Below are 27,439 nucleotides of genomic sequence, written 5' to 3' on the forward strand. Positions count from 1 at the left end.
CAGAGAGAGACAGAGAGAGAGAGAGAGAGAGAGAGAGAGAGAGAGACAGAGAGAGAGAGAGAGAGAGAGAGAGAGACAGACAGAGAGAGAGAGAGACAGAGAGAGACAGAGAGAGAGAGAGAGAGAGAGAGACAGAGAGAGAGAGAGAGAGAGAGAGACAGAGAGAGACAGAGAGAGAGAGAGAGAGAGAGAGAGAGAGAGAGAGAGAGAGACAGAGAGAGAGAGAGACAGAGAGAGAGAGAGAGACAGAGAGAGAGAGAGAGAGAGACAGAGAGAGACAGAGAGAGAGAGAGAGAGAGAGAGAGAGAGAGACAGAGAGAGAGACAGAGAGAGACAGAGAGATAGCCATACGCTGTCTAAGCTTAGACGCTTAGACTCATTCTACCGAAGTGAAAACAGAGCACCACAGGCCGAAGGAAAGTAAACCATAAACCAAGAAAAAATTTACAAACACTGACTTTAGATGATGTTAGATGACACAGGGCCTAAAAGTTGTTCAGAAAGATAATCAGTTTAACATTTTAGAAGAAATTAATGAAAAGAAAATGAAGTTGTTTAGTTTGTGCAAATAGCCTTGAGTGACCCCAGCCACTCCTACCAGCCACCAACAGGACAGCAGATTCCAGAATTTGGGATGTTTAATTGTTGAGTATGGAAACCCAATGAATTCACTCATTTTATTTTCTGAGGATCTCCGGGTGTGAATGTTGCCCTCATTTGGTCTCTTTAAAAGAGCCAGGACCACCGGGGACGGCTCAGAGTGATTCAGTCCGATGGTCTGTGTAAACTGCAGAGAAGCCTGTGCAGTTCCACAACCTTCCGTCTCATTCGAGTTACGTTACCAATTGTAGTTGTTGGAGCTGCTCCAGCTTCAGTAGAGCTGCACACTGATACTGGACTCCATCTTCATCACGGCTGGCCGAGACAGTCAGTGTGGACATCACATTCCCGTTCTTCCTCTCCTCTCCAGAAGTGCTGAAACTTCCATACGGCATTTCAGTCACTGTTGTGATGTTGTTCTGGTCCACTCTGGTCCACTGCACAGTAAGGTTCTGTAATGGACCCACATTCTCAATCTCACACTTCAGCTTCATCATCTGACCTTCTGACCACACGCTGGACTCAGAACTGATATTCACACTGTCTGGACGCTCTGAAGAGAGAGAAATTAAAATTTATTTAAGAAGCACTTTGTACAACAAGCATTTTCACAATGCAGCTTTACACAGAATCCAGATCAAAGCAGCATTACACAGAATCCAGATCAAAGCAGCTTTACACAGAGTCTAGATCAAAGCAGCTTTACACAGAATCCAGATCAAAGCAGCTTTACACAGAATCCAGATCAAAGCAGCTTTACACAGAATCCAGATCAAAGCAGCTTTACACAGAATCCAGATCAAAGCAGCTTTACACAGAATCCAGATCAAAGCAGCTTTACACAGAGTCTAGATCAAAGCAGCTTTACACAGAATCCAGATCAAAGCAGCTTTACACAGAATCCAGATCAAAGCAGCTTTACACAGAATCCAGATCAAAGCAGCTTTACACCGAGTCTAGATCAAAGCAGCTTTACACAGAATCCAGATCAAAGCAGCTTTACACAGAATCCAGATCAAAGCAGCTTTACACAGAATCCAGATCAAAGCAGCTTTACACAGAATCCAGATCAAAGAAGCTTTACACAGAATCCAGATCAAAGCAGCTTTACACCGAGTCTAGATCAAAGCAGCTTTACACAGAATCCAGATCAAAGCAGCTTTACACAGAATCCAGATCAAAGCAGCTTTACACAGAATCCAGATCAAAGCAGCTTTACACAGAATCCAGATCAAAGCAGCTTTACACAGAATCCAGATCAAAGCAGCTTTACACAGAATCCAGATCAAAGCAGCTTTACACAGAATCCAGATAAAAGCAGCTTTACACAGAATCCAGATAAAAGCAGCTTTACACAGAGTCCAGATCAAAGCAGCTTTACACAGAATCCAGATAAAAGTAGCTTTACACAGAATCCAGATCAAAGCAGCTTTACACAGAATCCAGATAAAAGCAGCTTTACACAGAATCCAGATCAAAGCAGCTTTACACAGAATCCAGATAAAAGCAGCTTTACACAGAATCCAGATCAAAGCAGCTTTACACAGAATCCAGATAAAAGCAGCTTTATACAGAATCTAGATCAAAGCAGCTTTACACAGAATCCAGATGAAAGCTTGCAAAGAAAATCTCCCTCAGATAAAGAGGAAGAAACTTTGAAAGGAGCCAAGTCTCAAAAGGGGAACCAGTACTGCTCTGATTGACATATGAATTAATAAACAACAGTGAAAATGACATTGACTAGTTAGGCTAGGCAAACTAACGCTAGTTGATTAGGCAATCTAGTGTTAGCAGGCTGGGAAATCCAGCCTTACCTAGAACATAGAAACAGGAAAGAACTGACCATCAGTGGACAGGAATATTCATACTAACTAATGAGAGCCAATGACTGTTAAAAGCCTCTCGCTCTAACAAATGAGAACCAGATGAATGAAAAGCAGTGACTCCTGTTAGAATCGTATCCCAGTGATCATTTCTGTGGTCGGAGTGTAAATCCACAGTAAACTCTGGGATCAGAGAGTGGATCTGTGTAAGGCAGTGAGTGGAAAGTGGAAAAGCAGCTTTCAGCTTTTTAGCGCTGCAGTACTGAGGAAGCTGAGCAGGTGGGATCACTGTACTCACTGTAAAGCGTCAGATGGACCTTCCGTTTACATTGTTCTGTATTCGGCACTGACAGGTAACAGAACATCTCTCTTCCGTTCACCTCCCACTCTGTCAGACTGGGCGCCCTCCACACCAAACTGGTCTCACTGTCTGTTTGGACAGCATTAAACTGAGACTCCCAGCCCAGAAAGAAATGTGATGAAGGTTTGGATGATATGGAGCAGTTCACTTTAACAGGTTCTCCGTACTCCACCAGCAGGGAGTCATTGGAAACAGTGAGTGTAGAACAGCGGTCTGCTAATTAAAATATGAAGCACAAAAGCACCGTTAGACACCAATATGTCATCATGAGCGCTGTTGGTTTTCTTTCACTCCACTGCTCAAAGTCTTTAGAATTCATCAGACTAGCAAAGCGTCTATCAAAATTATTCATAACAAAAAATGATCAAATTGCTGGATATGAATAAGAATGAATGAAAAATCCCAAAGACATACATTTAAACAGAAACTGACCAAGAAGAATAAAATGTAAAAATAAAATAATTATGAAAACAATAATAAAGTTCAATCAATACATTTATGAAAAAACTCTTCCATCGCTCCCCTCAGTTCATCTGATTTATCGTCCTAAACTGAGAACACCGTCAATGATCAAAACTAGGCATCTGGCTGCAGCCTATCAGACTGAAGTGGGCATGAAAAGGGTGGGGCTTATGATAGACACACCATGCTCAAATGACTGGGCTCAGAATATGACTCTAAATCTGATTCAGTCATCAAGCACTTTCTCACAGAAGCAGATTGTGAAACACAGAATAAAGATTGGAAACAAATTCTGTTCTGGAGTCATCTACTCATTTCTGCCTCGAAGAACTTGAGATAACTTCCCAGAAGTTCTATTACACCACAATCACTTTAATGCTGCATCTGGATTTGTTGGATTTGCCAATATTTAAGCAGGGACTCAGGTTGAGAACTTCGTGAAGTATTGTTTAGACAATCACTGAGCGTTCCCTGATTCTGCTATTCTGTATATTTTGTGTATCGAACCTTGGACGTGTTTTCCCATGTATGATTTGTGTTTTTGCCCCTTGGATACTGTTGCCCTTTTTCGGATGGTTTCATGTTATCAATTACTGGACTGGATATTATACTGTGAGTGGTGTTTTACCCTTTGGACTGAGTGGAAGATTAAAGTCATCGCACTTTATCTGCGAGCGTCTGCCAATCTGTCTGACCGTCACAAGTACACACCGGCAATGCACAGCTTTGTTCACACCCGGGATCATCCTGCAGGAAATCCTAGGGCATCTGAGGTCTCGCAAACCATCCCAGAGTAAAGCAGAGGAGGTACAAACCTGTGATCCATCAATGATTCTAGGCAATGGACAGTGTCAGCTTGGAGTGAGTGGGAATTCTGGGAATGTAGGTTTATGTGTTTCACTGAGAGCTGGCTGCACAAACCGATTCCTAAAGCTAATTGAAGGGAGAACAGGAGGACTACTGAGGACTTTCGCCATGTCAATGTTTCCTGCAACATGGGACACTAGACTTGCTATATGCCAATGTCATAGAGGCATACACTCACCAGCCACTTTATTAGGTACACCTTGCTAGTAAAAGGTTGGACCCCCTTTTGCGCTCAGAACCACTTTAATTCTTCATGGCAGACTTTCAACAAGGTGTTGGAAACGTTCCTCAGAGATTCTGGTTGGTTATTTGTGTTACTGCTGCCTTTCTATCATCTGGAACCAGTCTGCCCATTCTCCTCTGACCTCTCACATCAACAAGGCATTTTCGTCCACACAACTGACCGCTCACTGGATATTTCCTCTTTTTCGGACCGTTCTCTGTAAACCCTAGAGATGGTTGTGTGTGAAAATCCCAGCAGATCAGCAGTTTCTGAAATACTCAGACCAGCCCGTCTGGCACCAACAACCACACCACGTTCAAAGTCCCTTAAATCCCCTTTCTTCCCCGTTCTGATGCTCGGTCTGCACTTCAGCAAGTCGTCTTGACCACCTCTACATGCCTAAATGCAGTGAGTTGCAGCCGTGTGATTGGCTGATCAGCTATTTGTGTTAACAAGTAACTGAACAATTGAACTGTACCTAATAAAGTGGCAGGTGAGGGTATACAGTAGCTCTATTGCACTGGGAAAGCCAGACCACAACTGTCTGTCTGCCTGCCTGTCTATCTATCTGCCTGTCTGTCTGCCTGCCTGTCTATCTATCTGCCTGTCTGTCTGCCTGCCTGTTTATCTATCTGCCTGTCTGTCTGCCTGCCTGTCTATCTATGTGCCTGTCTGTCTGCCTGCCTGTCTATCTATCTGCCTGTCTGTCTGCCTGTCTGTTTATCTATGTGTTATGAAATGGATTCCAATCCAAGGTGGCACTGCAGGCGACAGCCACGGTGAGACATACATCTTGTTTTGTTTCCATTTGTTCGTGTACTTTAAACTCAGTCAGTTGGAGCTGAAAACTGTTGCTTAACTTCAGGAACAACGTTTCAGTTTATTCGAAGCTTCTCTGGTCTCCTAGCGCAGCGACTGAAGGCCGACGTGTCAATGTTGTTCTAAAAGCTGTGGTCCACTGTGAGGATGTAACTCCACCAAACAGCAGGGCGGATCAGAACGTTACGTAACGGAGAGTGTACCAACCACAGGCTGACACACTCTCTCACACACACACACACACACACACACACACGCTCAGACAGACACACAGACACACACACACGCACACACACACACACACACAGACACACACACACAAACACACACACACACGCACACACACACACACTCGCACACACACACTCAGACAGACACACAAACACAAACACACACACACACACAGACACACACACACAAACACACACACACATGCTCAGACAGACACACAGACACACACACACGCACACACACACACACACGCACACACATACACACACACACTCGCACACACACACTCAGACAGACACACAAACACAAACACACACACACACACAGACACACACACACAAACACACACACACACACAAACACGCACACACTCGCACACACACACTCAGACAGACACACAAACACACACACACACACAGACACACACACACTCAGACAGACACACACACACACACACACACACACAGACACACTCAGACAGACACACAAACACACAGACACACACACAGACACACACACACACACACACACACTCACGCACACACACACACACACACACACACACAAACACACGCACACACAAACACACACACAAACACACAGACACACAAACACACAGACACACACACACACAGACACACACACTCACGCACACACACACACACACACACATGCACACACACACTCACACACTCAGACTCACTTCCTCTCTTCATCTGACTGGCATGTGCAGCACCACATTCCTGTGTGTGTTAGAGTGTGTATGAGAGAGAAATTGTGTGTTCTGATGGCTCAGAAAATCATTTCCTGATACACACACTGATGGAAAACGCCCAACACTTAGAAATTCCAAACACAATGTGTGGATCAGGAGGAGCAAGAAACAAAGGAGAGCAAAGATAAGAGAAAGTGGGTGAGAGAGAGAATGAGAGAGAGAGAAAGAGAGTGAGAAAGAGAGAGTGAGAGAGAGAGAGAGAGAGAGAGAGACAGAGAACTGCATCGAATCCAACTACAGCTTAAGAACAAAAACGGTCAGAAATGTTTGGTCAGACAATCAGAGAGAAAAAAGCTTTTAAATGACCAAAAAGTGCCAAACGTCACCAATAAAGTGTGTTTCCTAAATTGTGACTGCATAAAAGCGTTAGTATAGTATAGTTAATATAGTGGTATATTAGTACACTGATGTATTGATATATTGGTACATATTTACTAATTCATTTGATTTATTGGACCCAACACATTTCCTCTAGGGGTCATGAGACTCACATGACTCTAGACCCTGCCTCACACTCCAATGACCTGTTGGCATTAGTGCTAGTATAAAGCCTAGCTCACTTTCAACCCACTTGAAGCTCATGTCAAACCCAATAGCCCACTTTCAACCCTTGTAACCACCACCTCGGAGCCCACCTGGATCCCAACTAGCCCACTTTCAACTGATGAACCCACCCACAGAAAGCACACCGTAGACCCAACTAGCCCATGTAACTACCCACTGGGAGCTAACCTGAAACTCATGTTACATACTAACCCACGGAGAGCCCACCTGGATCCCAACTAGCCCACTTTCAATACATGTGCCAGCATAATGAGAGTCCACATGGAACACGACTAGCCCACTCTCAACCCCTGCAATATTTGTGACATGGATTGAAATTGGAGTTGTTGCAGTGGGCTATTGCAGGGGTTGAGCCCTGCAGTATTATAATACCTAGTGCCTTAGAGTACTTCTAAGAGATACTCAATACATGACATATTCCTCCCTTCTTAAAGAAAAAAGCTAATTTGCCTTTTTTTCAGAAAATGAACAGCAAGAACCCTGGTTCTATTTAAAAAAATGAATATATATATTGTGAGCACCCTGGGCTGCTCGTACAGTTGGTGGATAAATCAGGCATTTTTTCCCCATTTTTTCCGACAACTTGAGATCTCTAGCCAGCACATCGTGACAACCACAGAAACACATCAACTGCTTTATCTAGCAACGCTCTTCACTAGCCACCTAACGCTAGCTAGCTAATCACATAAGGTACCCAGCTAGCTAAAGCTATGTTCCATTGTCAGCTCAGCTGACATCTTGGGAACTTCAGCGTACTGCAGGACACGTAGTTGAAGGAGGCTAGCTAGATAAATCGCCCCTAAATCAGTAGACAGCCTCCCCATCCCCCTATATCTTCAGGCACAAGGTTATGGGAACCTCTGCTTGGTAGCCAGCAAGTACACAATCTGCTTTATCCACCAAACTAACGTTATAGGAGAACAGCCCCAGCTACAGTTATAGCTACAGTCCTGAAGCTGTGTTAGAGGAGGCATTAGCTACCTCGTGAACCGACAGACATCACAGGCGCTCCGAAATTATTCTACACTTTATCAATAAAGTAGCGCTGATGACTGAGAGCTTAAAAAATAATCAAAATCTCAAATACAGTCATTTTCAAAGGCAAAATAATCGCAATGTTACACTAAAGTGTAAGCTTCTCTTTAGCGCCCCCAGTGGACATTTAGTGGACATCGAGGTTACGTGTTTGTGGCTCCGCAAAAAAGTGGTCAGAGGTACGTATATCCCATGAGACCAGGTTGTCAGAAACAGTATTATAAAGTGAAACATATTGTAATTGTAATTGTCTTGGGGTAGTTGTAGATGACCAGCTCTCTTTCACGGCTCATGTTGCTAACCTGACTCGGTCATGCAGATTTCTCCTCTACAACATCCGGAGAATTCGACCTTTTCTCTCTAGAGAGGCCACACAGGTACTTGTTCAGTCTTTAGTCATTTCTAGACTAGATTACTGTAACTCCCTTCTGGCTGGTCTTCCAATGCGTACCATCAGGCCCCTGCAACTGATCCAGAATGCTGCAGCTCGACTCGTCTTCAACCTTCCTAAATTCAGCCATGTCCCTCCACTGCTGCGTTCCCTTCATTGGCTTCCTGTAGCAGCTCGCATCAGATATAAAACCCTAATGTTGGCCTACAAAGCCAAAAATGGTCCAGCTCCTTCCTACGTGAGATCAATGGTGAAAGCTAGATCCGTACCCAGAGACCTCCGTGCTTCAAGTACGGCTCGATTTGACCCACCATCTTGCAGCTCACAAGGAAAACATGCCTCCAGACTGTTCTCTGTCCTGGCACCAAGGTGGTGGAATGAACTTCCCCTAAGTGTCCGAACAGCAGAATCACTTGCTGTCTTTAAACGACGCCTGAAGACCCGTCTCTTTACACTACACTTATCTAATCACTAACACTGTCTACTAAAGATCTTCACCTCTTTTATTGTTCACTATATTACAAACTTTTTTTCAGCAGGTTTAGTGTTGTGTAGACTCTGTGTTGAGTTGTAGGTATTTTTCTACTTGTTGTATTTGTTTTGGGTCTCAATGCACAGATAACTTCAGGTAGCAATTTAGAGCAAAGCTCTTTAAAATTATGTCAACCTTTATTAACATGAGATATTCTGAAGTAATGACAAGCACTTTTGTAAGTCGCTCTGGATAAGAGCGTCTGCTAAATGCCATAAATGTAAATGTAAATGTAAATGTAATTCAGTATTAATTAACTAGGAGTTAATGATGATCAGAAACTATATTATACATTTAAATACATTAGAAAAAAACTAAAGAAATTATGCACTGTAGTATAAGATTTTTGTTTAAAAGTAAAAATAAATAAGTTGTTTATTGACTGCTTTTTTATTTGTGAACAGTCCAAATGTGAAAACATCCCTGGGTTGCCTAGCCATATCACTAAAAATACACCCAAACAAAATGAAATTCCTACTGAAGGAGATGGTCTGAGAGCTGAGACCAATCTTGCTTGATGTACAGCTTCAGCTGCTCAGCAGTTCGGGGTCTCCGTCGTCGTATTTTGTGCTTCATAATGCGCCACACATTTTCAATGGGAGACGGTCTGGACTGCTGGCAGGCCAGTCTAGTACCCGCACTCTTTTACTATGAAGCCACGCTGTTGTAACATGTACAGAATGTGGCTCGGCATCGTCTTGCTGAAATAAGCAGGACGTCCCTGAAAAAGACGCTGCTTGGATGGCAGCAGATGTTGCTCCAAAACCTGTATGTACCTTTCAGCATTAATGGGGCCTTCACAAATGTGCAGGTTACCCCTTCCATGGGCACCAACACCCCCCCACACCATCAGAGATGCTGGCTTTTGGACTTTGCTCTGAAAACAATCCGGACAGTCCTTTTCCTCTTTGGCCCGGAGGACACAACGTCCCTGATTTCCAGAAACAGTGTGAAATGTGGACTCGTCAGACCACAGGACACTTTTCCACTCTGCGTCAGTCCATCTCAGATGAGCTCGGCCCAGAGAAGCCGGCGGCGTTTCTGGGTGGTGTTGATATGTGGCTTTGCTTTGCATGGCAGAGTTTTAACCTGCACTTGTAGACGGAGCGACGAACTGAGTTCACTGACAGTGGTTTTCCGAAGTGTTCCTGAGCCCATGTGGGAATATCCGTTACAGAATGATGTGGGTTTTTAATGCAGTGACGCCTGAGGGGTCGAAGGTCACGGGCGTTCAGTGTTGGTTTTCTGTCTTGCCGCTTACCTGCAGAGATTTCTCCAGATTCTCTGAATCTTCTGATGATATTATGGACTGTAGATGATGAAATCCCTAAATTCCTGCAGTTGCACATTGAGAAACGTTGTTCTTAAACTGTTGGACTATTTCCTCACGCAGTTGTTCACAAAGTGGTGAACCTCGCCCGTCCTTGCTTGTGAACGACTGAGCCTTTCAGGGATGCTCCCTTTATACCCAATCATGACCCTCACCTGTTTCCAATTAACCTGTTCACCTGTGGAACGTTCCAAACAGGTGTTTTTTGAGCACTGCTCAACTTTCCCAGTCTTTCGTTTACTCATAATTCTTGTACAACCTGTGATTCTTTCATTTACATGACGCTAAGGAGGCTGGACTCATATGTCCAAACCAGCGCTTTTCTCTACTCCTCAATGGTCTGGAAAATGTTTTTTGCTGTTGGAACCCTTTGAAGATTGAAAATAGATTTCCTCTGAGATCTTTTTAAAAAATGGAATAAGGATCGGATTTGCCTGTCTCTGTTGAGATCAAATGGGATGTGAATGTCTGAGTTGAACTGGGCTGGGATTTGCCTGTTTGTGTTGAACAAGAAAAGGATTTTGGTTGTGTTGAATTGGGATTGAATGGATTAGTTGTCTTTAATTGGGTCAGGGTATGTTGATTGTGCTGTGTTGAACTGAATGCAGTATACCTGGTAGTATTAAATTCAGATGGAATTTGTCTACTCATATAGAACTGGGATGGGATTTGCCTGGCATGTTGAATTCAGAAGAGAATTAGCTGGTTATACTGAATTTAGATGGGACTCGGTTGGTTGTATTGAAGCCAGAACTGACTTGGATGGTCATCCTTCACACTAAAGACTTGGCAAGGTTTTGGCTCACCTGTGTGTGCACATATTTCTTGGTATTCTGTGTAAACCCTTGGAAGAGTTGTATGTGAGAGGTTCAGGCAGATGTAATAAAGAAATAAATACAGTTTACATTGTGAACTTTTCAGCCCAGCAGAAAGAAGTTACCCTCCTGAATCCTGCAGGTCATTGTTACTGAGGTCCAGATCTCTCAGGCCTGTTTTCTAACTATAGAACAGGCGTCATCATTTTACATGTTTTAATAAAGACTCTTCAGATGGGATTGAATCCATGATTCCCATTTACTCAGAACACAGTATCAAAAATCTCAAAAAACAGAATCAGAGTCAGTCTCAAAAGTCAAAAACACAGAATAGAAAACAACACATCAAAGGGATTTCAAAAACAGAGTCAGAGTTCAAAAAAGGGTCCAAGCAATGCACAACATCCAAAAAATAAGGCTTGGTACACAGATGAAGTAGCAGTACATCGCAGAGATCCAGTGTGAGTAAAGATCCTTGAGTAAAAGTTCTAAAGTATTTCCCTTCAAATGTACTTAAGTATAAAGTAAAAGTACTAAAAGAGTAATTCTGGCTCTGATGTCCTGTTATCATTTTTATAACCAGACTGGCTTCATGAACTCATTTCAGGTGAAAGTCCTCCAGCGTCTCTCTTGGTAAACCAGTCTTTTAATAGAACGTCATTAATTAGTGACGCTGACGTCTATTAAAATGATCAGAAGCACAAAACACTGAAGGTAAACAGTTTCCATCAGGGAGAACCGAGTGGCTCTGAAATCACTTTTTACACTCAAGCAAAGTTTCAGTTTCAGATTTATTTGCAACTTAGTTCCAAGTTTAAGTTGAATAAAAACTGGCTTTAAACTCAGGATCACAGATGAGCTCCTTTACTATGTTGATCTGTAGGCGTCTGTTCATAAACATAAACCAGCCCAAACTCATTTACTATAAAATGAAATGGTGTTTGTAGAAATTCAGAAAAAAGCTGCGTCAGTCTCGACTGCATATGTGGACATATTTCTATATTGAGCTCTATTTACACAAAGTTAGGTTAGTTCATCATTTATGTTGAACAGACTCTCCCAAAGTTTTACGCTGCTGCGCTGACGTTGAACCGCGTGCTGCACTGGGTCGGTATGACCAACAGGTCAAAACCAGCTCTAAACAAAGTGACCGCTGGGCCCTGATTGGTGCTCTGGCTTTGCGCTTCTTTCGTTTTGACATGTTACGTTTTTATACACACAGAAACCAAAAGGAACGACAGATTTCTCAAAATGTAGGAGGAAAAAGTCGGATATTAGACTCTGAAATGTAGTGGAGTGAAAGGAAAAAGACGCCCAGAACGGAGAAACTTCAGTACAGATACACCAAAAATACTAAAGTACAGAACTAATTACATTTACTCAGTTACTCAGGTACTCAGGTACTATCCACCACTGGTGTCTGAAATGTCTGCAATTTGAAATTCTACAGTTAGTAACGTGTTTCTAACCCATGGGCTTCTGGAGTTAACAGGTTTTCTGTTCTTTTATAAGTTCAGGGAAATGTGTGGAAATGTCCAAACATGCAAAAGCAGGATTGAATTTTGAGTGCGCACTTATTACACACTGTAAGAGCTCGTTCAGAGCCGAGACAAAGGAGCCATTCACACAGTGGAAAAGCTTTCAGTGGCCCAATGCCCGGTCAGTAAACACGGGGCGTGTGCCGGACTCCCAACAGAAAGAACTCTACCAATGATTTTATATGGCATTAATTTATTACTGTTTATATTCTGCTTTGGGTTTAAGTGGGTCCACTGTAAATATCAAAGCTCTGAATTCATTGTTTTTAAAGTGTTTTACTGTGGGGGAGGGGAGGGGGAGGGGGAGGGGGAGGGGAACAGGTCTTCTAGACATGTAATGTCACATCACTCTTGATTACCGCTTGGCGGCTCTGTGCCCTCTGGTGGCCGGCCGTGGTATTGCACGTGACCGGCTCTGGGCTGTTTCTCGAGACTTTGTGAGCTTAATCATTATCTAGGATTGAAGTTTACACCCGTCTTAAATCTTAAACCCATTATCTGAAATAAAGGCTCAGACAAATGTATTGTTTAATGAATACAGTCCAGCTGAAGGGCGTCTAATGAACAACAACAGTTTCAGTTTATTATTTGTGATTTTTCTCAGTATCTTTGCTGCACCACACACGTTAGAACTGCCTAACGCAGCTGTGTGCGGCCACTCGACAAAACATTTGTAAGTATGTTTTAAATTTGATGTAAATTCTAAATCTCCCGCAGGATTGATGTAGTTCCAGACTAACCTAGTTCTAAATATTTAAATAATATTTTTGCGTCTAAGCTATAGGAGGCATTTTGACCCATGTCTGGGGGAAACAGAATAATTGGATCACCCTAAAAAGTTCAGTCGTTTTAGTGAATGCTTTGTCCTTTATTGCGCGTGTTGCACATTTTCAGGGTGTATGAGCGCTGTGTTCAGTCACTGGGTGGGCTCTGACCCCGACCCCCTCAGTCTGTCCATAACCACTGCAGGGAAAGTGAAAGTGAACAGAGCTGCTGTGATGCTGCAGCTGCATTAGACTTCAGGAGAGCAGCTCTGGTGAGATTCTCTCAGTCCGTCTCTGGTTTCTGTCTCAGTGGAACATGTTCCAGCGAGTGATCAGGTGAACACGCTTTCTGTTCAAAACGCGGAGAACAGCAGCGGAAAAAGGAGTGTGCAGCTACTCCACACTGAACGGTAAGAGTCGCAGAGCCGAGAGAGAGAGGGAGAGAGTCCCAGAGCTGAGAGAGAGAGGGAGAGAGAGAGAGAGAGAGAGAGAGAGAGAGAGAGAGAGACAGAGTCCCAGAGCCGAGAGAGAGAGAGAGTCCCAGAGCCGAGAGAGAGAAAGACAGAGAGAGAGACAGAGTCCCAGAGCCGAGAGAGAGAGAGAGCCCCAGAGCCAAGAGAGAGAGAGAGAGAGAGAGAGAGTCCCAGAGCCGAGAGAGAGAGAGAGTCCCAGAGCCAAGAGAGAGAGAGAGAGAGAGAGAGAGTCCCAGAGCCGAGAGAGAGAGAGAGAGTCCCAGAGCCGAGAGAGAGAGAGACAGAGAGAGAGACAGAGTCCCAGAGCCGAGAGAGAGAGAGAGTCCCAGAGCCGAGAGAGAGAGAGAGCCCCAGAGCCAAGAGAGAGAGAGAGAGAGAGAGAGAGTCCCAGAGCCGAGAGAGAGAGAGAGTCCCAGAGCCGAGAGAGAGAGAGACAGAGAGAGAGACAGAGTTCCAGAGCCGAGAGAGAGAGAGAGAGAGAGAGAGAGTCCCAGAGCCGAGAGAGAGAGAGAGTCCCAGAGCCGAGAGAGAGAGAGACAGAGAGAGAGACAGAGTTCCAGAGCCGAGAGAGAGACAGAGTCCCAGAGCCGAGAGAGAGAGAGAGCCCCAGAGCCAAGAGAGAGAGAGAGAGAGAGAGAGAGTCCCAGAGCCGAGAGAGAGAGAGAGTCCCAGAGCCGAGAGAGAGAGAGACAGAGAGAGAGACAGAGTCCCAGAGCCGAGAGAGAGAGAGAGTCCCAGAGCCGAGAGAGAGAGAGACAGAGAGAGAGACAGAGTCCCAGAGCCGAGAGAGAGAGAGAGTCCCAGAGCCGAGAGAGAGAAAGACAGAGAGAGAGACAGAGTCCCAGAGCCGAGAGAGAGAGAGAGTCCCAGAGCCGAGAGAGAGAAAGACAGAGAGAGAGACAGAGTCCCAGAGCCGAGAGAGAGAGAGAGACAGAGAGAGAGACAGAGCCCCAGAGCCGAGAGAGAGAGAGAGAGAGAGAGAGAGAGTCCCAGAGCCGAGAGAGAGAGAGACAGAGAGAGAGACAGAGAGAGAGACAGAGTGAGAGAGAGCCCCAGAGCCGAGAGAGAGAGAGACAGAGAGAGAGACAGAGAGAGAGACAGAGTGAGACAGAGCCCCAGAGCCGAGAGAGAGAGAGTCCCAGAGAGAGAGAGTCCCAGAGCCGAGAGAGAGAGAGACAGAGAGAGAGAGAGAGAGAGAGAGAAAGAGAGAGAAAGAGAGAGAGAGAGAGAGAGAAAGAAAGAGAGAGAGACAGAGAGAGAGACAGAGAGAGAGACAGAGTGAGACAGAGCCCCAGAGCCGAGAGAGAGAGAGTCCCAGAGAGAGAGAGTCCCAGAGCCGAGAGAGAGAGAGACAGAGAGAGAGAGAGAGAGAGAGAAAGAGAGAGAAAGAGAGAGAGAGAGAGAGAGAAAGAAAGAGAGAGAGACAGAGAGAGAGACAGAGAGAGAGACAGAGTGAGACAGAGCCCCAGAGCCGAGAGAGAGAGAGTCCCAGAGAGAGAGAGTCCCAGAGCCGAGAGAGAGAGAGACAGAGAGAGAGAGAAAGAGAGAGAAAGAAAGAGAGAGAGAGAGAGAGACAGAGAGAGAAAGAAAGAGAGAGAGAGAGAGAGACAGAGAGAGAAAGAAAGAGAGAGAGAGAGACAGAGAGAGAGAGAGAGAGAAAGAGAGAGAAAGAAAGAGAGAGAGAGAGAGAGAGAGAAAGTCCCAACGCCGCACTGTCAGTCTCAATGCTGCACTGTCAGAGCCGCACAGTCAGTCTCAACGCCGCACGGTCAGAGCTACGCTGTCAGTCTTAATGCTGCACGGTCAGAGCTACGCTGTCAGTCTTAATGCTGCACGGTCAGAGCTGCACTCCCGCCGCGGAGGGTGGCCGGTACGGCGGTGCCGGCCATGTGGCATTGTATGGTTGGGTGGGTGTGGGCGTCTGTGCGCCCGCGCGCATTCTTCCCTGGCGTGCGCCCTCGGACTCGTGTGCAGTCGTGCATGTTCCTCCCGTGTGTGCGCCCCCCCGCACGTGTGCATGTTCGTCCCATGTATGCATCCATATACAAACTGTTACTGGCTGGCCTTTCCATTCGCCCCCACCTCATCAAGGGGGACGGGGGGTGTATATATGGGTGGGTGTTTGTACATATTGGGGTGATGTGTATGTATATATGTGGGTGTATGTATGTATGTAGGAATGTATATAGGTGTGGAGGTATGTGTGCGTAGGTGTATATATAGGGGTGGAGGAATATAAGGGAGTGAAGGTATGTAGATGTATATATGAGGTTGAGTGTATGTGAGGACAGCTGGTTCTGGGTCGGGGGATTGCTGTCCCCGGTCCTCTTCCGGCTGCTCCCCTGTGGTTGCTACTTCCCCCCCAGATGGGGGGCGCCTTGGGGCTTCAGGGCCTGGCCTGGTACTCCGGCGTGACGGTTGGCCCGCTCCCCTGGGTGGTTGGGCTCCGGGGCGGCTCAGGGCCCATCGTCGGGGATGGGGCCCTGCTGGGTGGCGGTTGGCTCTCGGGCGTATGAGGCGCTGGGTCTTTGCTGCTGCCTCGTGATGGGGAGGGGCATCCTGGGGGCGGCTCTGGTTCCCCTGGTTCCCCTGGACCTGCGCTCCATGGCTGGGGGGGTGCTGTCCGGAGTCCCCCTCTCCCTTCCGCTGGGGTGGGCATGCAGGGGTCACTGGGAGATACGGCCCAGGGTCTCCACTGCTCCTGGGGGGGCCGCGGCGGGCGGGATTCCCTGGTCTTTCTCTGCCTTCCTCTGGCCTCCGGGGAGATGTTGTCGCAGCTTTCTGCCCTCGATATTGAGTGCATCTTGTGACAAATTTATACTGTACTGCACTCACAAACACACACACACTCACATACACACACACACATACACACACTCACATACACATACATCACAGTCATTTGTGTAGTATCTCCAAGTGCTGTACGTCTCAGGTACACTTTCTTCTCTTTTCTCAGGAGCAGCAGTTGGTGAACCATCGCTGTGGCATTTGCGCTGTGTTTTTCTTTTTTTTCTGCCCTTATGTTATTTCCCTTTTTTACCCTCCCCCCCAACCCTACCCCCCCCCCGCTTATCTCTCCTCTCCCTTCTTTACAGATTCCCCTGGCCTGTCAAGTCTGGCATGATGCTAACACATTTTCATTAAAATATCAAATGTATAAACAAAATGAAATCAAATAATTAAAAAATAAATAAAGAAAAAGAAACACTGACAAGATGAGCCTATAATCTATAGTGCTCATTTTGGAAAAGTAAATCTGTTTGGCACAGTAACGCAGTCTGACCATAATTCTGATTGCAAATCTGCCAGACAAGACAGGCAAAAAAAAAAAAAAAAAAAAAAAAAAAAAAAAAAAAAGAGCTGCACTGTCAGTCTTAATGCTGCACGGTCAGAGCCGCACAGTCATAGCCGCACTGTCAGAACCACACAGTCAGTCTCAACGCCGCATGGTCAGAGCCACACAGTCAGTCTCAACGCCGCATGGTCAGAGCTACGCTGTCAGTCTTAATGCCGCACGGTCACAGCCGCACGGTCAGAGCCGCAATGTCAGTCTTAATGCCGCACGGTCAGTCTCAACGCCGCACGGTCAGAGCTACGCTGTCAGTCTTAATGCCGCACGGTCAGAGCCTCACTGTCAGTCTTAATGCCGCACGGTCAGAGCCGCACTGTCAGTCTTAATGCCGCACGGTCAGAGCCTCACTGTCAGTCTTAATGCCGCACGGTCAGAGCCTCACTGTCAGTCTTAATGGCGCACGGTCAGAGCCTCACTGTCAGTCTTAATGCCGCACGGTCAGAGCCTCACTGTCAGTCTTAATGCCGCACGGTCAGAGCCTCACTGTCAGTCTTAATGGCGCACGGTCAGAGCCTCACTGTCAGTCTTAATGCCGCACGGTCAGAGCCTCACTGTCAGTCTTAATGCCGCACGGTCAGAGCCTCACTGTCAGTCTTAATGCCGCACGGTCAGAGCCTCACTGTCAGTCTTAATGGCGCACGGTCAGAGCCTCACTGTCAGTCTTAATGGCGCACGGTCAGAGCCGCACTGTCAGTCTCAACGCCGCACGGTCAGAGCCGCACTGTCAGTCTCAACGCCGCACGGTCAGAGCTACGCTGTCAGTCTTAATGCCGCACGGTCAGAGCCGCACTGTCAGTCTTAATGGCGCACGGTCAGAGCTACGCTGTCAGTCTTAATGCTGCACGGTCAGAGCCGCACTGTCAGTCTTAATGCCGCACGGTCAGAGCTACGCTGTCAGTCTTAATGCCGCACGGTCAGAGCTACGCTGTCAGTCTTAATGCCGCACGGTCAGAGCCACACAGTCAGTCTTAATGCCGCACGGTCAGAGCCGCACTGTCAGTCTTAATGCCGCACGGTCAGAGCCGCACTGTCAGTCTTAATGGCGCACGGTCAGAGCTACGCTGTCAGTCTTAATGCTGCACGGTCAGAGCCTCACTGTCAGTCTTAATGGCGCACGGTCAGAGCTACGCTGTCAGTCTTAATGCCGCACGGTCAGAGCCTCACTGTCAGTCTTAATGCCGCACGGTCAGAGCCGCACTGTCAGTCTCAACGCCGCACGGTCAGAGCTACGCTGTCAGTCTTAATGCCGCACGGTCAGAGCCACACAGTCAGTCTTAATGCCGCACGGTCAGAGCCTCACTGTCAGTCTTAATGCCGCACGGTCAGAGCCGCACTGTCAGTCTTAATGGCGCACGGTCAGAGCTACGCTGTCAGTCTTAATGCTGCACGGTCAGAGCCGCACTGTCAGTCTCAACGCCGCACGGTCAGAGCTACGCTGTCAGTCTTAATGCCGCACGGTCAGAGCCACACAGTCAGTCTTAATGCCGCACGGTCAGAGCCTCACTGTCAGTCTTAATGCCGCACGGTCAGAGCCGCACTGTCAGTCTTAATGGCGCACGGTCAGAGCCTCACTGTCAGTCTTAATGCCGCACGGTCAGAGCCGCACTGTCAGTCTTAATGGCGCACGGTCAGAGCCTCACTGTCAGTCTTAATGCCGCACGGTCAGAGCCGCACTGTCAGTCTTAATGCCGCACGGTCAGAGCCTCACTGTCAGTCTTAATGCCGCACGGTCAGAGCCTCACTGTCAGTCTTAATGCCGCACGGTCAGAGCCTCACTGTCAGTCTTAATGCCGCACGGTCAGAGCCTCACTGTCAGTCTTAATGCCGCACGGTCAGAGCCTCACTGTCAGTCTTAATGCCGCACGGTCAGAGCCTCACTGTCAGTCTCAACGCCGCACGGTCAGAGCCTCACTGTCAGTCTCAACGCCGCACGGTCAGAGCTACGCTGTCAGTCTTAATGCCGCACGGTCAGAGCCTCACTGTCAGTCTTAATGCCGCACGGTCAGAGCCTCACTGTCAGTCTCAACGCCGCACGGTCAGAGCCTCACTGTCAGTCTCAACGCCGCACGGTCAGAGCTACGCTGTCAGTCTTAATGCCGCACGGTCAGAGCCTCACTGTCAGTCTTAATGGCGCACAGTCAGAGCTACGCTGTCAGTCTTAATGCCGCACGGTCAGAGCCTCACTGTCAGTCTTAATGGCGCACGGTCAGAGCCTCACTGTCAGTCTCAACGCCGCACGGTCAGAGCCTCACTGTCAGTCTCAACGCCGCACGGTCAGAGCTACGCTGTCAGTCTTAATGCCGCACGGTCAGAGCCTCACTGTCAGTCTTAATGGCGCACGGTCAGAGCTACGCTGTCAGTCTTAATGCCGCACGGTCAGAGCCTCACTGTCAGTCTTAATGGCGCACGGTCAGAGCCTCACTGTCAGTCTTAATGGCGCACGGTCAGAGCCGCACTGTCAGTCTCAACGCCGCACGGTCAGAGCTACGCTGTCAGTCTTAATGCCGCACGGTCAGAGCCACACAGTCAGTCTTAATGCTGGACTGTCAGAGCCGCTGTGGTGAATTTGATCTTATTAATTCTATAGTCATAAGATTAATTTTTTAGAGTTTATTAGAGTTCATTCTGTGGGCCTCTGACTAAAATGGTAGTAGGACAATAGGGTATCAGTGGAGCAGATAAAGGAGGCATCTGGCCAAAGGGCCCCCTGAATGATAAACAATGCAAGCAGATGACCAAGACGACCAAGAGCCATTTTAAGAACGCATGTTTATACCTAATATGGCTTGAGAGGATCCATACATTGAACTAGGGGCTATCTTAACAGAGAAACCAGATATGGGCTACACGACCACCGCAGGTATAAATTCTGGAGCAGGAATGAATGTAGGAGAGAGACTTTTGGCTGTCCTCTCCAAGCTGTCTCGCGAAGGCTTGTCTGTGACTTCGACCTCTCAATGCTAATAAACATCTTTACATGCAAGAGACGAGTGTCACCAAAGAGTTTGTTCCTACACCTTCACAGCATCGCTACTAAAGAAACCACACCGCACTGTCAGTCTCAATGCTGCACAGTCAGAGCCGCACAGTCAGTCTCAATGCTGCACAGTCAGAGCCGCACAGTCAGTCTCAATGCTGCACTGTCAGAGCCATGCTGTCAGTCTTAATGCCGCACGGTCAGAGCCGCACAGTCAGAGCCGCACGGTCAGAGCCGCGCTGTCAGTCTTAATGCTGCACTGTCAGTCTCAATGCTGCACTGTCAGAGCCACACTGTCAGTCTTAATGCTGCACTGTCAGTCTCAATGCTGCACTGTCAGAGCCACACTGTCAGTCTTAATGCCGCACGGTCAGAGCCGCACGGTCAGAGCCATGCTGTCAGTCTTAATGCCGCACGGTCAGAGCCGCACAGTCATAGCCGCACAGTCATAACCACGCTGTCATAGCCGCACTGTCAGAGCCACACAGTCAGTCTCAATGCTGCACTGTCAGAGCCGCACTGTCAGTCTCAACGCTGCACTGTCAGAGCCACACAGTCAGTCTCAATGCTGCACTGTCAGAGCCGCACTGTCAGTCTCAACGCTGCACTGTCAGAGCCACACAGTCAGTCTCAATGCTGCACTGTCAGAGCCGCACTGTCAGTCTCAACGCTGCACTGTCAGAGCCACACAGTCAGTCTCAATGCTGCACTGTCAGAGCCGCACTGTCAGTCTCAACGCTGCACTGTCAGAGCCACACAGTCAGTCTCAATGCTGCACTGTCAGAGCCGCACTGTCAGTCTCAACGCTGCACTGTCAGAGCCACACAGTCAGTCTCAATGCTGCACTGTCAGAGCCGCACTGTCAGTCTCAACGCTGCACTGTCAGAGCCGCACAGTCAGTCTCAATGCTGCACTGTCAGAGCCGCACTGTCAGTCTCAACGCTGCACTGTCAGAGCCGCACTGTCAGTCTCAATGCTGCACTGTCAGAGCCACACAGTCAGTCTCAATGCTGCACTGTCAGAGCCGCACTGTCAGTCTCAACGCTGCACTGTCAGAGCCACACAGTCAGTCTCAACGCTGCACTGTCAGAGCCGCACTGTCAGTCTCAACGCTGCACTGTCAGAGCCACACAGTCAGTCTCAATGCTGCACTGTCAGAGCCGCACTGTCAGTCTCAACGCTGCACTGTCAGAGCCACACAGTCAGTCTCAACGCTGCACTGTCAGAGCCGCACTGTCAGTCTCAACGCTGCACTGTCAGAGCCACACAGTCAGTCTCAATGCTGCACTGTCAGAGCCGCACTGTCAGTCTCAACGCTGCACTGTCAGAGCCGCACAGTCATAGCCGCACAGTCATAACCACGCTGTCATAGCCGCACTGTCAGAGCCACACAGTCAGTCTCAATGCTGCACTGTCAGAGCCACACAGTCAGTCTCAATGCTGCACTGTCAGAGCCGCACTGTCAGGCTCAACGCTGCACTGTCAGAGCCACACAGTCAGTCTCAATGCTGCACTGTCAGAGCCGCACTGTCAGTCTCAACGCTGCACTGTCAGAGCCACACAGTCAGTCTCAATGCTGCACTGTCAGAGCCGCACTGTCAGTCTCAACGCTGCACTGTCAGAGCCACACAGTCAGTCTCAATGCTGCACTGTCAGAGCCGCACTGTCAGTCTCAACGCTGCACTGTCAGAGCCGCACTGTCAGTCTCAATGCTGCACTGTCAGAGCCACACAGTCAGTCTCAATGCTGCACTGTCAGAGCCGCACTGTCAGTCTCAACGCTGCACTGTCAGAGCCACACAGTCAGTCTCAACGCTGCACTGTCAGAGCCGCACTGTCAGTCTCAACGCTGCACTGTCAGAGCCACACAGTCAGTCTCAATGCTGCACTGTCAGAGCCGCACTGTCAGTCTCAACGCTGCACTGTCAGAGCCACACAGTCAGTCTCAATGCTGCACTGTCAGAGCCGCACTGTCAGTCTCAACGCTGCACTGTCAGAGCCGCACTGTCAGTCTCAACGCTGCACTGTCAGAGCCACACAGTCAGTCTCAATGCTGCACTGTCAGAGCCGCACTGTCAGTCTCAACGCTGCACTGTCAGAGCCACACAGTCAGTCTCAACGCTGCACTGTCAGAGCCGCACTGTCAGTCTCAACGCTGCACTGTCAGAGCCACACAGTCAGTCTCAATGCTGCACTGTCAGAGCCGCACTGTCAGTCTCAACGCTGCACTGTCAGAGCCACACAGTCAGTCTCAATGCTGCACTGTCAGAGCCGCACTGTCAGTCTCAACGCTGCACTGTCAGAGCCGCACTGTCAGTCTCAACGCTGCACTGTCAGAGCCGCACTGTCAGTCTCAACGCTGCACTGTCAGAGCCGCACTGTCAGTCTCAACGCTGCACTGTCAGAGCCGCACTGTCAGTCTCAACGCTGCACTGCCATAGCCGCACGGTCAGAGCCACACGGTCAGTCTTAATGCTGCACTGTCAGAGCCGCACGGTCAGAGCCGCACTGTCAGTCTTAATGCCACACGGTCAGAGCCGCACGGTCAGAGCCGCACTGTCTGTCTCAACGCCGCACTGTCAGAGCCGCACTGTCAGAGCTGCACTGTCAGAACCGCACTGTCAGTGTCAACGCCGTACGGTCAGCTCTGGATCTGAAGTGACAGGGGGTCGAGATGCTATCCTACATTGCGTTTTACTGTGTTGCATCGTGTATTTAAGATCGCTGAGACTCTATGGCTCAGTGCCAAAAGTCTCTACTCCCTCCAGAGTGCACTGTGTGAGTTACGACGTTCAGTATCTGTCCTTTAGGGAAACGTGCTCATGTGGCTGATTCTCAAATGGCTCTTTGTTACACACATCATATAACATTATTATATTATATATTATTATATCATATATTCAGTTATTTTGTTTTAAGATGCTGCAGTAGAGTGCCTTTATTGTTGGTGGTCATGTTGTGTTATTGAGCCTGAGTGGACGGCTGCTGCTTTTCTGGACTGTGTGTGAAATGGCCATTTTGTGAGTGAACATCTTTTCATTTATTTTGCAAATCTTACCAATTTGAGGATTTTGGCTGCCTGTTATTATGACTACTACAGTAAAATGTCTTCATGTAGTTTGTCAAACTGCGCACAGTATTTGCAGGCTGCTTATAGTGTGTGTTTTCAGTATGTGTCAGTGTGTGTTTTCAGTATGTTTCAGTGTGTGTTTTCAGTATGTGTCATTGTGTGTTTCAGTATGTCAGTGTGTGTTTCAGTATGTGTCAGTGTGTGTTTCAGTATGTGTCAGTGTGTGTTTTCAGTATGTGTCATTGTGTGTTTCAGTATGTCAGTGTGTGTTTCAGTATGTGTCTGTGTGTGTTTTCAGTATGTGTCATTGTGTGTTTCAGTATGTCAGTGTGTGTTTCAGTATGTGTCAGTGTGTGTTTTCAGTATGTGTCATTGTGTGTTTCAGTATGTGTCATTGTGTGTTTCAGTATGTCAGTGTGTGTTTCAGTATGTGTCAGTGTGTGTTTTCAGTATGTGTCATTGTGTGTTTCAGTATGTGTCAGTGTGTGTTTCAGTATGTTTCTGTGTGTGTTTTCAGTATGTGTCAGTGTGTGTGTTTCAGTATGTGTCAGTGTGTGTTTTCAGTATGTGTCTGTGTGTGTTTTCAGTATGTGTCAGTGTGTGTTTTCAGTATGTGTCAGTGTGTGTTTCAGTATGTGTCAGTTTGTGTTTCAGTATGTGTCAGTGTGTGTTTTCAGTATGTGTCAGTGTGTGTTTTCAGTATGTGTCAGTGTGTGTTTCAGTATGTGTCAGTTTGTGTTTCAGTATGTGTCAGTGTGTGTTTTCAGTATGTGTCAGTGTGTGTTTCAGTATGTGTCAGTGTGTGTTTCAGTATGTGTCAGTGTGTGTGTTTCAGTATGTGTCAGGGTGTGTTTTCAGTATGTGTCAGTGTGTGTTTTCAGTATGTGTCAGTGTGTGTTTTCAGTATGTGTCAGTGTGTGTTTCAGTATGTGTCAGTGTGTGTTTCAGTATGTGTCAGGGTGTGTTTTCAGTATGTGTCAGTGTGTGTGTTTCAGTATGTGTCATTGTGTGTTTCAGTATGTGTCAGTGTGTGTTTCAGTATGTGTCAGTGTGTGTGTTTCAGTATGTGTCAGGGTGTGTTTTCAGTATGTGTCAGTGTGTGTTTTCAGTATGTGTCAGTGTGTGTTTTCAGTATGTGTCAGTGTGTGTTTCAGTATGTGTCAGTGTGTGTGTTTCAGTATGTGTCAGGGTGTGTTTTCAGTATGTGTCAGTGTGTGTGTTTCAGTATGTGTCAGGGTGTGTTTTCAGTATGTGTCAGTGTGTGTGTTTCAGTATGTGTCAGTGTGTGTTTCAGTATGTGTCAGTGTGTTTTTCAGTATGTGTCAGTGTGTGTTTCAGTATGTGTCAGTGTGTTTCAGTATGTGTCAGTGTGTGCTTCAGTATGTGTCACTGTGTGTTTTCAGTATGTCAGTATGTGTTTCAGTATGTGTCATTGTGTGTTTCAGTATGTGTCAGTGTGTGTTTCAGTATGTGTCAGTGTGTTTCAGTATGTGTCAGTGTGTGTTTCAGTATGTGTCACTGTGTGTTTTCAGTATGTCAGTATGTGTTTCAGTATGTGTCATTGTGTGTTTCAGTATGTGTCAGTGTGTGTTTCAGTATGTGTCAGTGTGTTTCAGTATGTCAGTATGTGTTTCAGTATGTGTCATTGTGTGTTTCAGTATGTGTCAGTGTGTGTTTCAGTATGTGTCAGTGTGTGTTTCAGTATGTGTCAGTGTGTGTTTTCAGTATGTGTCAGTGTGTGTTTTCAGCATGTGTCAGTGTGTGTTTCAGTATGTGTCAGTTTGTGTTTCAGTATGTGTCAGTGTGTGTTTTCAGTATGTGTCAGTGTGTGTTTCAGTATGTGTCAGTTTGTGTTTCAGTATGTGTCAGTGTGTGTTTCAGTATGTGTCAGTGTGTGTTTTCAGTATGTGTCAGTGTGTGTTTCAGTATGTGTCAGTGTGTGTTTCAGTATGTGTCAGTGTGTGTTTCAGTATGTTTCTGTGTGTTTTCAGTATGTGTCAGTGTGTGTTTCAGTATGTTTCTGTGTGTTTTCAGTATGTGTCAGTGTGTGTTTCAGTATGTGTCAGTGTGTGTTTCAGTATGTTTCTGTGTGTTTTCAGTATGTGTCAGTGTGTGTTTTCAGTATGTGTCAGTGTGTGTTTCAGTATGTGTCAGTGTGTGTTTCAGTACGTGTCAGTGTGTGTTTCAGTGTGTGTCAGTGTGTGTTTCAGTATGCGTCAGTGTGTGTGTTTCAGTATGTGTCAGTGTGTGTTTCAGTGTGTGTCAGTCTGTGTTTCAGTATGTGTCAGTGTGTGTTTCAGTATGTGTCAGTGTTTGTTTTCAGTATGTGTCAGTGTGTGTTTCAGTATGTGTCAGTGTGTGTGTTTCAGTATGTGTCAGTGTGTGTTTCAGTATGTGTCAGTGTGTGTTTTCAGTATGTGTCAGTGTGTGTTTCAGTATGCGTCAGTGTGTGTGTTTCAGTATGCGTCAGTGTGTGTGTTTCAGTATGTGTCAGTGTGTGTTTCAGTATGTGTCAGTCTGTGTTTCAGTATGTGTCAGTGTGTGTTTTCAGTATGCGTCAGTGTGTGTTTCAGTATGCGTCAGTGTGTGTGTTTCAGTATGTGTCAGTGTGTGTTTCAGTATGTGTCATTGTGTGTTTCAGTATGTGTCAGTGTTTGTTTTCAGTATGTGTCAGTGTGTGTTTCAGTATGTGTCAGTGTGTGTTTCAGTATGTGTCTGTGTGTTTCAGTATGTGTCAGTGTGTGTTTTCAGTATGTGTCAGTGTGTGTTTTCAGTATGTGTCAGTGTGTGTTTCAGTATGTGTCAGTGTGTGTTTCAGTATGTGTCATTGTGTGTTTCAGTATGTGTCAGTGTGTGTTTCAGTATGTGTCAGTGTGTGTTTTCAGTATGTGTCAGTGTGTGTTTCAGTATGTGTCAGGGTGTGTTTCAGTATGTGTCAGTGTGTGTTTCAGTATGTGTCAGTGTGTGTTTTCAGTATGTGTCAGTGTGTGTGTTTCAGTATGTGTCAGTGTGTTTCAGTATGTGTCAGTGTGTGTTTCAGTATGTGTCAGTCTGTGTTTCAGTATGTGTCAGTGTGTGTTTTCAGTATGTGTCAGTGTGTGTGTTTCAGTATGTGTCAGTGTGTGTTTCAGTATGTGTCAGTGTGTGTTTTCAGTATGTGTCAGTGTGTGTTTCAGTATGTGTCAGTGTGTGTGTTTCAGTATGTGTCAGTGTGTTTCAGTATGTGTCAGTGTGTGTTTCAGTATGTGTCAGTCTGTGTTTCAGTATGTGTCAGTGTGTGTTTTCAGTATGTGTCAGTGTGTGTGTTTCAGTATGTGTCAGTGTGTGTTTCAGTATGTGTCAGTGTGTGTTTTCAGTATGTGTCAGTGTGTGTTTCAGTATGTGTCAGTGTGTGTTTCAGTATGTGTCAGTCTGTGTTTCAGTATGTGTCAGTGTGTGTTTTCAGTATGTGTCAGTGTGTGTGTTTCAGTATGTGTCAGTCTGTGTTTCAGTATGTGTCAGTGTGTGTTTCAGTATGTGTCAGTCTGTGTTTCAGTATGTGTCAGTCTGTGTTTCAGTATGTGTCAGTGTGTGTTTCAGTATGTGTCAGTCTGTGTTTCAGTATGTGTCAGTGTGTGTTTCAGTATGTGTCAGTCTGTGTTTCAGTATGTGTCAGTGTGTGTTTTCAGTATGTGTCAGTGTGTGTTTCAGTATGTGTCATTGTGTGTTTCAGTATGTGTCAGTCTGTGTTTCAGTATGTGTCAGTGTGTGTTTTCAGTATGTGTCAGTGTGTGTTTTCAGTATGTGTCAGTGTGTGTTTCAGTATGTGTCAGTCTGTGTTTCAGTATGTGTCAGTCTGTGTTTCAGTATGTGTCATTGTGTGTTTCAGTATGTGTCAGTCTGTGTTTCAGTATGTGTCAGTCTGTGTTTCAGTATGTGTCAGTGTGTGTTTCAGTATGTGTCAGTGTGTGTTTTCAGTATGTGTCAGTGTGTGTTTCAGTATGTGTCATTGTGTGTTTCAGTATGTGTCAGTGTGTGTTTCAGTATGTGTCAGTGTGTGTTTCAGTATATGTCAGTGTGTGTGTTTCAGTATGTGTGAGTGTGTTTCAGTATGTGTCAGTGTGTGTTTCAGTATGTGTCAGTGTGTGTTTCAGTATGTGTCAGTCTGTGTTTCAGTATGTGTCAGTGTGTGTTTCAGTATGTGTCAGTCTGTGTTTCAGTATGTGTCAGTGTGTGTTTTCAGTATGTGTCAGTGTGTGTTTCAGTATGTGTCATTGTGTGTTTCAGTATGTGTCAGTCTGTGTTTCAGTATGTGTCAGTGTGTGTTTTCTGTATGTGTCAGTGTGTGTTTTCAGTATGTGTCTGTGTGTTTCAGTATATGTCAGTGTGTATTTCAGTAGGTGAATGCGCTGCTGTTCTTACTGTAAAGTGTAAGTATTTGCGCACTTGCATTTCT

At 46.5% G+C, this 27,439-nt stretch overlaps 2 protein-coding genes across 2 annotated transcripts in view; one reads left to right on the plus strand and one right to left on the minus strand.

Moving 5' to 3' along the window:
• Positions 1–8,281, minus strand: part of LOC119264715 — a 15,426-nt gene extending 7,145 nt beyond the window's left edge. The window contains exons 1-3 of the mRNA XM_037543362.1: positions 8,212–8,281; positions 2,722–3,000; positions 843–1,153 (exon numbers count right to left, since the gene is read on the minus strand). Coding sequence (XP_037399259.1) covers positions 843–1,153; positions 2,722–3,000; positions 8,212–8,281 — 660 coding nt within the window. The remainder of the gene's footprint in view (positions 1–842; positions 1,154–2,721; positions 3,001–8,211) is intronic.
• Positions 8,282–13,464: 5,183 nt separating this feature from the next.
• LOC108412866 (integrin alpha-M-like) overlaps positions 13,465–27,439 on the plus strand; it is a 79,005-nt gene continuing 65,030 nt past the window's right edge. Inside the window, exon 1 of the mRNA XM_037543636.1 lies at positions 13,465–13,540. The gene's annotated coding sequence lies outside the window, so the exon portion shown is untranslated. The remainder of the gene's footprint in view (positions 13,541–27,439) is intronic.

The sequence above is a fragment of the Pygocentrus nattereri genome, chromosome 12 (genome assembly GCF_015220715.1).
Source record: "Pygocentrus nattereri isolate fPygNat1 chromosome 12, fPygNat1.pri, whole genome shotgun sequence".
In the NCBI taxonomy this organism is placed as follows: Eukaryota; Metazoa; Chordata; class Actinopteri; order Characiformes; family Serrasalmidae; genus Pygocentrus; species Pygocentrus nattereri.